At 46.6% G+C, this 13,248-nt stretch overlaps 1 protein-coding gene across 1 annotated transcript in view; it reads right to left on the reverse strand.

Annotated features, from left to right (window-relative positions):
* The window catches only part of fbn1 (fibrillin 1), a 260,794-nt gene that overhangs the window by 157,971 nt on the left and 89,575 nt on the right, over nt 1-13,248 (reverse strand). The window contains exon 8 of the mRNA XM_039771381.1: nt 9,607-9,732. Coding sequence (XP_039627315.1) covers nt 9,607-9,732 — 126 coding nt within the window. The remainder of the gene's footprint in view (nt 1-9,606; nt 9,733-13,248) is intronic.

Genomic DNA, 13,248 nt, shown 5'->3' on the forward strand with positions numbered 1-13,248 from the left:
ATCCGGGGCACCTCTATGCTGCAGGGAATTCGCCATCTGGCGTGATAAAAGCCAACATCCAGGCCTTTAATGACCTCTTGGGCATGGCCATCAGCAGTGTGTCTGTCTGTCTGAGAGAGGTTTACTTACATTAGCAGTGACATTCATGACTCTGGTGACTCTTCCTATGAAGTCGGTAGATGGATTGGGAGAGCATGGAGGGGTAATTGGGTCACTAAAAAGGGGTGTGTGGTGCTTCCCGATATCTCAGCAAAAGGACGAAGGTGTTTAGAGTCCTGGTGCCCCCTGTTTGTGAGACATGGACGCTCTCCAGTGACCCGAGATGACTGATTGGTTTGACTTTGAGTTGCTCATGGAGTCCCCAGTGAGGCACATGCCTTGCACTGTGAGGAAGCATTAGTTACGGCACTACAGACATGTGGCACGATTCCCCCAAGGGTGATCCAACTCATTGCTGATGACCCGACTGACTGGACCATGCCAAGAGGATGCCCACCTTACACTTGGCTGTGACAGATAGAGGGTCATTTCCAGATCGTGGGACTAGATGGCGTGTCAGCCTTTGCCAACCAGGATCCCAAGCTGTTTCGTCATGTGGTGGGTGCAGTAAATTGCTGTAGCAGTGCACACTCCCCAACCTGACCTGACCCGACATGGCATCCAAGTTACTGGATTTAAAAGGTTGGGTGGGGGTCACGGGCTTCCGACCCTGTGACTTGGGAGTACTTCCGGGCTATATGGGAAATACAAATCCCCAGATGTTCCTGCAGCGTCTCCTGGCGACACGCACGGCTGTGATGCCGAACTACAGATCCCATGATGCCCTGTGGGAATCTGGGGCACCGCTATGCTGTAGGGAACTCGCCATCTGAAGTCTTGGGGGAGGCAGTGTCCCCTTCCCCTATCCTTCTCTTCTTTGGCCGTCCTGGCCAGGTTGAGCAGCCGGCTGTCCACCACAGGGGACAATGACATTTTTGGGGTTGTGCTTTGTTGGGTTTTGGCCGAGTCTTCCGGATCATTCTACAGTGTCCAATAACCATAGCGGGCCCCTCATTTTATTTATGACCCCCGTACTGTCGAAGCTGCAGGGATCGCCTTTTCCCCCCTCCAGTTAGCTCAGGCGCTCCATAGCTGCGGTTTGTCTGGAAGTCATCACAGGTCTTTGTTAGAAAGCCAACGTGCTTTGCCATTTCTTTTTTTTTTTCCTGTGTGCTACAGTATGTCTCTTTTTCTCTCATTTATAAAAAAAAAAATGCTGAGCTGAAAGTTTTTTAGTTTTTTTTTTTGGCCTTCTTTTTCAAGGTCCTTATTAATCTGCACGCCAGCAGCAGCAGCCATTTCTGGAATAACGAAGGTCCGTCCTGCTTGAACGTCTAAAAGTCAGACGAGTTCCTCGTCACTGTCAGCACAGATGGCCCGTGACTTCATCGGCCGGAGCCGCACTTTGTCATCTCGCCCATCTCTCAGTTTTCGGAAACGGCCCACGTCTTGAAAGGCGCTACGTGAGCTAAAGTTGGACCGAAGATGTTCGGATTTTGGCTCGATGACGTATCACCAATTCTTTTTTTTTGTTTTTTTTTTCCCCAAATCAGTCCAAGGCTGCTTGCTAACTGCTGGTTTGTGCCTCTTAATAAACGTCGCTTTACAACCCCAAAGCAGAAAACGTTGGGACAGTATGGAAAATGCAAATGATAATACAAAAAAAATAAAGAACGCAGTGATTCTTAAATTTACTTCATTGCAGACAGTATGAGCCCAAGATATTCCATGTTTTTTTTCGGGCCATCTTCACTTCATTTGTTATAATTCACTCACTGGCCACTTTATTAGGTACACCTGTTCAACTGCTTGTTAACACAACTCCTCTGACCTCTGGCATCAACATGGCATTTTCACCCACAGAACTGCCCCTCACTGAATGTTTCCCCTTTTTCAGACCACTCTCTGTAAACCATAAAGATGGCTGTGTGTGACAATCCCAGTAGATCTGCAGATTATGAAATACTCAGAGCAGCCCACCAGGCACCAACAACCATGTCACATTCAGAGTCACTTCAGCCCCCTTTCTTCTTCCCCATTCTGATGTCCGGTTTGAACTTCAGCAGGTGGTCTTGATGGCGTCTGCAAGCAGAAAGGCACTGAGTTGCTGCCGTGTGATTGGCTGATTAGATATTTGCATTAACAAGCAGTTGAACAGGTGTACCTAATAAAGTGGCCAGTCAGTGTGATGACGCTGACCAGACAAAACATGAAATATCGTGGGCTCCTACTGTCTGCAATGAAATAAAAGTCAAAGTACATTTAAGAATCACTGTTATTTTTTGTTTTAATTTGCATTTTCCATATTTTCCTGATTTGGGGTTTTGTATGGCACCTTTCAGAGTGAATGCAGCTGTCACACACGTGCAATTAGGAGGAAGCTGAGTGGATTAAATGGAGGTAATTACCCGCCAGGCTAGGCCAGGAGGTGGCGGGGTGCACTAAACATACTTATCTTACCTCTGCAGGCCAAATACAAGAAAACCTGCTTGATTTAGCAGAAAAGACGCCACTTCCAGTGCCCAGAATAACAGCACTTCCAGTTCCGGCGCCCAAAATGACGTCACTTCAGTTCCCAGTGCCCAGAATGACATCACTTCCAGTTCAGACAACAAGAATAGCGTCAATTCTGTTTCCAACACCCAGAATGATGCCACTTCCGGTTCTGGCCTTTTGATGACATCACTTCTGTTTTTGGCATTGAAAACCACCACCACCATCTCACCACTGAGATCAGTTCAGTTATGGAACTCAACAGAGGACTAACTGCTTCATTTATTACCCTTTTGCTGCCAGGGACAATATAAGGGTGGCTGCTCCAACCATTCTTTGTGTGTTGAGACCAATTCTTTTATGCAGCTTATATCTTGTAATCTCCATCTTAAAAATTCCCAGAAAGGGTTGTTTCCGACACCCAGAATGATGCCACTACTATTTCCTGAGCCCAAAATGACGGCACTTTCGGTTCCGGCACCCAGAATGACATTACTCCCAGTTCAGACAACAAGAATAGCGTCAATTCCGTTTCCGACTCCCAGAATAATGCCACTTCCATTTCCTGCTCCCAGAATGATGGCACTTCCATTTTCCAACAACCAGAATGATGTTACTTTCTGTGTTTCTGGTGCCCAGAATGACGTCACTTCTGGTTCTGGCAATAAGGATAGCATCAATTCCGTTTCCGACGCCCAAAATGATGCCACTTCCGGTTCCGGCACCCAGAATGATGTCACTTTCCGTATTTCTGGTGCCTAAAATGATGCCACTTCCGGTTCCGGCAACAAGGATAGCATCAATTCCATTTTCCAATGCCCAGAATGATGTCACTTTCGGTTCCGGCACCCAGAATGATGTCACTTCCGGCTCTGGCCATTTGATGACATCACTTCCGCTTGTAATCTCCATCTTAAAAATTCCCAGAAAGGGTTATGGGCGACTCCAAAATGCCCAGAGAGAGACAGTGAGGATGGATGTGCCCTGCAGTGGACTGGCAGGACTTCTAGGCCTACTTCAGCCCTACGGCTAATGCTGTTCAGGTTGGCTTCAGCTCCCAACAACCCTGACCAACAGTAAGTGGGCATGAAACGTGACAGATGGAATTTTTAAGTTTATTTCCAATCCAAAATGTTGTACTGCACACACGCTAGACTACAAAGACAAAGCAGTTTTAATTTTAAAGTCTGCCTTTTAGGGATTAGTGTCACAAAGCTTTACTTTACATTTCAGAGTTAAAATATGGTAACGGTTAGACCTCCAGAGTCTCGGCAGACACTCATTATCTGTGTGCAGCTGGCACATTCTCTCCCTGGGGACTCCAATTTTCCTCTCACCTCCCGAAAGATGGGTGTGTTAGGCTGTAAACTGGCATAGTTGTGGGTATGTGGGTGAGTGTGCCCTGTGGTGGCATTTCAAACCTTGTGGCCTGTGCGGCCAGCAGTGCCTGCACATCTCATACAAGAGGTCAGGTGTAAGTAAACACTAACACCCCCAGGTAACTCCCACCGCCACCACACTGGTGCACATACGGAGTAGCAGGACAATGTAAACGTCATAACATACTGAACTTGATGCGTAAAAAAAACACAAAACATGGGCTTACCAGTAAAACCCACCGTACGGACCCCCTTTTCCCATCCAAAATAAATAAATTTAAAAATACACGTGGAATAAACTACCCATGGTCTAGGCACAGTGTGAGAGCCCACCTTATGAAATATTGAGCCGATGTGAAACGATGCAGAAAGCATTTGACGCGCTGCCACATGAGAGGTTGGGCATCAAACTAAAAGAAGTGGCAGTTCAGGGTGTGGTGTGTAGATGGGGCCAGAATTGACTCAGACACAAGAAACAGACGGTGATGGTGTGAGGAACCTCATCAGAGCTGGGTGACCAGCAGGGGGCAGTGCTGGGGCCGCTGCTATTTGTAATATTTATAAGTGATTTGGATAGGAACATAAATAACAAACTGGATGATACCAAGTTAGGTGGACTGGCAGATAATTTGGAATCCGTTATATCATCACAGAAGGACTTGGATAGCAGACAGGCTTGGGCAGATTTGTGGCAGATGAAATTTAATGTCAGTAAATGTAAAGAATTACACAAAGGAAGTAAAAATGTGAGGTTAGAATACACAATGGACAGTCAGAAAATCGAGAGTCCACCTTATGAGAAGGACTTAGAAGTCTTAGTGGACTCTAAGCTATCAACTGGCAGATAATGTGCAGAAGCCATTAAGAAGGCTAACAGAATGTCAGGTTATATAGCGCCTTGATGTGTGCAGCACAAGTCACAGGAGATTCTGCTCAAGCTTTATAACACACTGGTGAGGCCTCATCTGGAGTAGTGAGTGTGTAGTTTGGGTCTCCAGGCTCCAAAAAGGACAAAGCAGCACTGGAGAAGGTCCAGAGAAGAGTGAGAAGGTTGATTCAGGGCTACAGGGGAGGAGTGATGAAGAAAGATTAAAAAAGGTGAGCCTTTACGGGAGATGAAGAGGAGACCTGATATGTGGACTACAAGTCCAATTAATGCTTTATAACACACTAGTGAGGCCTCATCTGGAGTACTGGGTACAGTTTGGGTCTCCGGGATCCAAAAAGGACATAACAGCACAGGAGAAGGTCCAGAGAAGAGCGGCATGGCTGATTCAGGGCTACAGGAGATGGAGGAAAAGATTACAAGAGCTGAGCCTTTATAGTTTAAGCAAAAGAAGATGAAGAGGAGACCTGACTCATCCAGAGATAGGTGCCATTTTTACAGCATGGTGTCCCCCGTCACTGCACTGTGGGCATTGAGATCCACACTCACACCAACAGGGTAAGTGCCCTCTGCTGGCCTCACCAATGCCTCTTCCAGCAGCAGCCCAAACTTTTTTCCCAGATGGTCTCCCATCCAAGTACTGGCGGGGCCTGAATGTGCTTAGCTGCAGGTGGGTGACCCCTTCTGAAGTGCAGGAGGTTTGGCTGCTGCCATCTCGTTCCCAGTAAATGCCCATCATAACAGGCACTGCATCAGGATGGTATGGCTGCTGGGCAGTCCAACTTCAGTTTCTGGATTTCTTGCCAGTTAATATGAAGGTGTTTTCTAAGGTAAAAGACTCTGCTTCTATAGGATTAGTTGAAAGTAAAAGGTACCGCCATGAAGAATGAAGTACTGGGACCTTCTCGACTTTGCTGAGTGTTGGATTTTGGTTGTTGACTCTGACCTGACTGTCGTTACTCCTACTGTATACATGTGTGTATGTGAATCTGCCATTCAGCCACTTTTCTTTCTATCTTCCAACAAGAAGAGCCATAAACCAACAGACGCTGCCCCTCCATCCCCACCTCTACACCCCCCAACTCTTTACAATGGCATCCGTCACAGACCGACAGTAAGGAAGCCATATTGGTGTGGCCCAACTCGACATTTAAAAGCAGATTACACCGGTGGTCTCTTGCCTCAGCAGAACATAAGAACGCTAATCCCACCCGAGTCTCATTTGTTTTCCTCTCTCAAAGTCTACAGCTCACTTCACTCCATTCCTTCTCGTCTAGCGACTCTTCACTTCCTCAGAAAGCTGTACACTCCTGCCGGTGTCCTCTTCGCCCAGAGACCCCATCTGTCGTACCCTCCCTGACAATGAAGACTCATTTCAAGTGAAGGTTCATTCAATTGCGTTGTCCCCTCATGTGGAGCTGATGGTGACCTTAGGGTGGCGGCCATGGGCCATGACACCTATGCTGTCTGTCACTTTCAACAAACCTGCAATGACCGCTCAAGCAGATGGATGTCGCCATTCATTCCTCCAGACCAGGGCAGCGTCGGCTGCAAAGCAGGACCCCTTGATGAGTCGCACAACCAAATAAAGAGTTGAAAAAGCATCTCTCTTAATTACCCCGTGGACTTTATTCATGTCTGTATTTATTTGTACTGAGAGCCATCCTGGAAAAGATGATCATTTAAATTTTCCATTGCAATTAAAGCACAACAAACAAGCCTGAGTTGCTGCAGGGATTCCACGACAACAACAAAAACAGCTCAGTCCGAGCCTTTGTTCTTTGCTGTGGCCCAGCGGCTGGCACACAAATAAATGCCATCTTCAAAAACCACAGATAGTCATGCCTGCTTTTCGGGGAGGGGGGTGGCCATGAGAACAGATGTCCTAACCCCTCTTAATCTAGCGACTCTTGATTTGGTGTGTGTGGTGCTAATAACCCCCCCAGCCCCCCTGAGTGTCTCTTGTCCAAGGCGGTTTAGTCGGATCGAGCCCAGGACTCTCAAAATGACTCACGCGCGCCACCCAACTTCCTCTCTTCTGGGCCTTACCCAAAGGCGAGGACATTGTGCCAGTTCTACCATCTAAAACAAAGCAAAACAAAAATCTGCAGAGACGTCAAGCGATTGCCAGGGTTGCCTAGCAACTTTTAAGATGTATAATTTAAGAAGTTAGAGGAGAAGGAAAACAAATCCCCCCCACTCCCCTCCAAAATGAGTAAATGGGTGATCAGAGTTGGGAAGCCAAAGCGGAATGGCGTTCGTCTAGGATTGGGGTCATCTGCTTGGAATGGGTGACTCTGCCACGCCCGCCGTTGCACTTGTAGTGACAGGGGGCTGTCAGCTGTAGCTGGGCACACTCGTGTTACTTTATGTAAGGCCATGTACCCCGCATGGGCACACTGGGCCTGTACAGAGCCATACAACACACTGCCCTGTGTGTGTTTTCTACCCATAATGCACAGGTATTCAGGAGGTTCTGGGGGATTAATTAGGAGTCCCCCATTATTATACAATTTGGTGTATAACTCAGCCCCGTCTGTGAAGAGTCAGCATGTTGCCCTCGTTTGAATCCTCCTCCTACATCCCTGCACAGAAGGTGGACCGGCAGCCCTAAATTGCAGCCCCCCCCTTTGAGGTGATGTGGGCAGGAGGACTAAAAGGCAGAGGATAGTTGGTTGAAGAGGTCAGGTCAGGTTGTAGTGCATGTTGTCGCACCCACCACACGACGAAACAGCTTGGGATTCCGGTTGCTGATCACCAGCCACCCAGGCAGACACGCGGTCCAGTCCCACCCTCAGGAAATAAGCCTTTATCTGCTGCAGCCAGGTGTTATGTGGGCATCCCATTGGCCTTGTCCGGCCGCTCAGGTCCTCAACAATGAGCCGGATCACCCTTGGGTAATCACGTGACATGACCATAGTGCCGTAACTGACGCTCCCTCGCAATACAGGCAATGTGCCTCATTCAGGACTCTATGAGCAACACAAAGTCAGACCAGCGGCACCCATGGACTCTCCGAAGTGACACAGTACTGAAGGAGTCCATTCTTCATTTCAGGTCACTGAATACTGTCCATGATTCACAACCATATAGCAAGACAGGAAGACACTGGTCACCTCATGTAATTTTATTGTAAAAATAAAAATATATATAAAATAAAAACACCAAATAATTGGGGAAACATCTGTCCAGAAGCCTGTTTATGATAGAATTGACAAAGAGGGCGGAGCTTCCAGTTTCTTCCATCCTCCCAGCAAGTAGAGGCGGGTCCAGGGGAACGGACACAGAAAGTGACGTCAGAGGTGTTCCAGCTCTCAATCAATTGGCTTGCAGAAGGAGGTGAAGAGAAGGGCATTAGGACACAGCGCCATCCTCTGGTGTGGCGGTAGAATTACAGACCCTAGAGCCCTTCAGCTGTCCCCTGTGTGCACACGTGTGACAGATGACAGCCATTAATGTACCAGCATGCCCACCACACATAAGCTATTAGGTGGTAAAGGAGTGAGAGAGAGTGAGCGACAGTTACTTAATCAGAGACAAGGGATGTTCAGGTCAAGTCTAGTTAGGGAGCAGGTACTGGTACGGTGCATTGCCGCACCCACCTCATGATGAAACAGCTTGGGATCCTGGTTGGCAACCCCCCAGGCAGACACACGGTCCAGTCCCACCCATCTATCTGCCGCAGCCAGGTGTCACGTGGGCATCACCCAGCCACTCGGGTCCTCAACAATGAGCCGGATCACCCTCTGGGAATCGCACCATATGGCCATAGTGCTGTAACTGATGCTCCCTCACAATTCAGGTCATGTGCCTCATTCGGGACTCCGTGAGCAACACAAAGTCAGACCAGCGGGACCCACCAAAGAGACACACATGAAGGAGCATCCATGTCTCGCAAACAGGGGGCACCAGGACTCTAAAGAATTGGACCTTCGTCCTTTTGCTGAGATATCAGGACTGCCACACACCCATTCTCAGTGACCTCATGACCCCCAGCTCTCCCAATTCATCTACTGACTTCATAGGAAAAGTCACCAGAGACATGAATGTCAGTGCCGAGGTAAGTAAACCTCTCGATGAGGTCGACACTCTCTCCGCAGACAGACACACTGCTGATGACTGTGCCCAAGAGGTCATTAAAGGCCTGTGACCAAGTGAATGAAGGGGGCTGAGACACGCAGAGGACTGAAGAGGGTAATGGAAGAGGACATGCTGGGTGTGACACCAAAACATGCCCAGGCCCACTGTAAGTGTGGGAAAAATAGTTTGGTTTTGGCATCAACAGGCTAAGTTAAGTAAACCTGGAAAATGGTTGTCAAACTGGTGATGGTGATGCTGCAGCTCAAGCCTCATTTCTCCTTTTAAATGAACTTCTCACCACATTAGTAGGCTGTGAACTCCAGCAAGAGCCTCTTGTGCACTTAACTCCCTAATGTACTTTAAATGTTTTTCCAGATGCCTTTCATATGACATTGGTCAACTGGGGAGCTGCACCTCAGATGGACATGATATTATCTTCTCATAACACTGCGCACTTGCACTCAGACAAATGCGGACCAGGGAGATCAAGGAGCCGTTCCAGTCATCCAATGCTCTTCATATTTCTGGGATTTGTTAGGAAAACACATTTTATAGGGTCTTCTTAAATTCACACAGTGAGCGCCAACACAGGAAGTTGAGCAATTGGCCTCTGATTTATAAAACTGATAGCAATAAAACACCATGACGACTGGCTCCCCCGTTATGGCTGCTTGCGCAAAAGCCCACGGCCCATATATCACCTTACGAGCATTTCACGTGACGGCTTACCTTCACACTTCTGCGTCACTTCATTAAATCGATGGCCGGCTGGGCACTTGCACTCAAAGGATCCCACCGTGTTTATGCAGTTTCCTCCATGACAGAGGCCGGGTATGGCTTCACACTCATTTACATCTATGGAGGCAAAAATGAAAGAAAACGCACATTAAAGGAGGGCACCCCTTACAGATTGAGAGGTTCATCAGTGTTTCACATGTTTCTGTAAAGACGGTGATAAAATGAAGCAAGCCAGAAGAATGGGACCAAGAGATCAGGGGAATAAGAGCAGTCCAAAGCAAGAAAGGGTAAAATCCAGAAAAACACAACAAACCAAGATCCCCAAGCTCAATACTCGTATGTGAAATGTCCAGGGATAGAAACAGAGCAGCATCACCTTAAACACGATAGATAGATAGATAGATAGATAGATAGATAGATAGATAGATAGATAGATAGATAGATAGATAGATAGATAGATAGATAGATAGATAGATAGAATAGATAGATAGATAGATAGATAGATAGATAGATAGATAGATAGAGTGGAAGCCGGCCAGGACACAAACAGGCGGACCCCACTGGTTTGCACCCAAACACACGTTTATTCATATTTACAAGTGAAACGGCACACAACCCAGTACTTCCGTACTCTCACCCCCAAAGTCCAGGCCTCTCAAGAATGTCTCTCTTCAGGTCCGCCTACTAAGCTACTGCCGGTAATCCCTGGTGTGGTGGAAGTGCCGGCTGGGCACCCAGGAGCATTCCAGGTGTCCCTGGTCTTCTTCCTCCCAGCATTTCCGGGTGTGGTGGAAGTGCTGAGGGCCAGGAATCCTCAGGCATTTGGGCGCCCCCTGGCAGTGACCACAGGCCCCTATAGGGTTGAGCTTCCATGCGCCTTTCCCATGGTCCCCATAGCCACGAGGGTGGTCGCCACCTCGTGGTCTGAAGGAGGCATAAACCCTACTCCGGTCCTTCTGGGCGTCCCGGCTAGGTCTCACACCCAACCGCTTGCCACGATAGATAGATAGATAGATAGATAGATAGATAGATAGATAGATAGATAGATAGATAGATAGATAGATAGATAGATAGATAGATAGATAGGCATTAGAACATAGTGCCAACCCCCACTCCCCCCACCCCCGTCTTCTCTTTTACTCCCTCCGCAGAACAGAATATCAACAGCGGTCGTCTTGTTTCCAGCAAATCCTGCCGACTACGCCACTGTAAAGGAGGAGACTGACAGAAATAAAGAGCTGGAGCCACCACATTAGTGATCCCATTTAACTGAAGGTTTGCCCAAACAAAAAATCACAATATAATTGTACAATAATTGTGAAAATACAGGATCGATCTGGAAACACGATGGCCGGTTCGCGGGTTATGTGGTCATGTGGCAGGGAAGGATGGGCAGACACTGGAAGCGGCATCAGTGATGGAGTGGCCATCAATCTTCTCTTCTGCCGGAGAAGGGGCAGAGAAGGCATTAGAAAACAGCGCCAACCCCTGGTCCAGTGGGTGATTACTGTCACCAAAGTCCTTAACCTGTCCCCCATGCGCACACACGTGACACTCGACTATGTTACACATACAATGCATTCAAGTCAGTGAGCTTGACCTAAAGAGTGAAGAGACGGTCACAGTGTCTGTTTATGAATGGGATCACAAAACAAGTCTATAAAGTAACTCAAAGTCGATTACATCAGCTGGCCTGAAAAGAAATAAAATACAAATCTGATTCAGATGGGACTTATTAAGGTAAATTAGTCTGGCGTTGCGTTTTTGCTGTTTTCCATAATTCGCCATTCATCAGATACCTTGGGGTTCATTATTTTACACCGCATTTCTCAGCTTGATGCAGATAGTAAACAATTTTTAGAACAATAAAATCAGCCCACATTAAAACAGAACCATGCAATGCATTTGGATGGAGATTTAACAAGATGAGGCGGAAGGCTCCTGTGGCGGTCAATAAAAATAAAAAGTGAACAAGATGGAACACAGGGCACAGAATGTTCAGTTTGGCTGTTTTTCTAGCCGCGTCCCTGGCGGAGCTGACTGTTATCAGCGAATCCGAGAAGAATTCAATTCTCAGAATTGTCGAAGGTCCCAACTTGGGGGGACAGTCAAAATGTTGCCAGAAGTGCAATGTTAAACGTAAACCTCAACCAGTGCAAGGGGTTACAATTAAGTACAAAGCTGAACTGAAACGAGAACTTGAACCTCAATTAGTATGTTGATTGAGCCACAAGTCCGTAATCAAGAGCATCTTCGTGAAATCCAGACACCGTTTAACACATGGCCGTGTTTTATAAAGTAGGCACACGACGCACACGTATCCTACGCCTGACCACACACAGAATCCCAGGCCTAAAGCTCAGATTCAAAACGACGCAGCCAAAACAACCAATAAGAACACAAACTCAAATCCTAAACTATTTCTACACGTGCGTTTATACCTTATTTGGAGTTTCCATACGTGAGATTTTCATTTCTTCATTTTCATTTTAAGGGGGTTGCTATTTGATACTGGAGCTGCGTTTGTCCAAACATTCCAAAATTCTGCAGTTTCAGTTTACTTCATTGAATCATTCAGGCAATAGTGTGACGCGTGTTCAAGTAACCCCATGGTCCAAATGTCTTTCTAGTAAAAATTCATACGAAAAATATTCACAATAATTAAAAAAATTGCTATTACGAAGAGAAGGAAAGTTCTTGAATATGATGTTTATGACTCGTGTGCCGTGTTCCATTTCTTTAAGTTCCTATCCCGTAATTACAAGAGACTGGCCTACATTGATAAAACATTTATGAAACGGTCAGAAAACCGTATACCGTTATTGTATTTGTGAGCTAATTCAACAGTCCACGTGTCTAGCAGAGTGTCCTGCCGAGAAACCGGGAGAAGCGCATAAAAATAATAAATAAATAAAACCAAAACAAATAAAAAAGAAACCTATCAATGAAATTCTAACGAGAGACAAAAATTGAAATCAGACAAAAAAAAACGGGCAAAAACGACCATCAAACCAAACGAAATTGGCACGGAACACAATAACAAAAGTATTTTTTTTTTTAATTAATTTAGAAGGTTTCTATTCACAGATCAAATAACAAAAGGAACCACCGGCTGAACTTTAATCGTAATTGCCCAAGGGTCACGACCCTAGTTGCCACACCCCTAGCGACACAGGAATTGGTGTCAGTGATGGCTTTCAAAAGAGCCGCGAGAGAAGGGCCTAAAAAACATTGATCAAGATGTGGAAAATACCAAATTCAGTGACGCAAAGTGACAAACTCCTTACTGATGAAGTGCCACTCTGTTATTAGAGAAAGAGCTAAGAAAGTTCAACAGCCTGTTAGCCTACAGAGGGTGGAAGATGAAGCCATCTAAGTCGGTATGTCTCAACCACCGGGTCTACTGCTGCCAGCGGGTCCAGAGCTGCTATTGTATATAATGGCAGTGGGTTGTGACCAGTGTTGTGCATGAACGAGCCCAATAGAGCGCCTTCATTGAACAAGCTCATTTTTCTAAGAACGGTGAACTTAATGCAACGTATTTGCAACTGAAGAACTTGAACGTGAGCTAGTTCAGTTTTAGGTGACATTCTGGATCTGGTTTAGGTCCAGATTAAACGTTTTACCTTACGA

Source organism: Polypterus senegalus, chromosome 12 (assembly GCF_016835505.1).
Source record: "Polypterus senegalus isolate Bchr_013 chromosome 12, ASM1683550v1, whole genome shotgun sequence".
Classification (NCBI taxonomy): Eukaryota; Metazoa; Chordata; class Cladistia; order Polypteriformes; family Polypteridae; genus Polypterus; species Polypterus senegalus.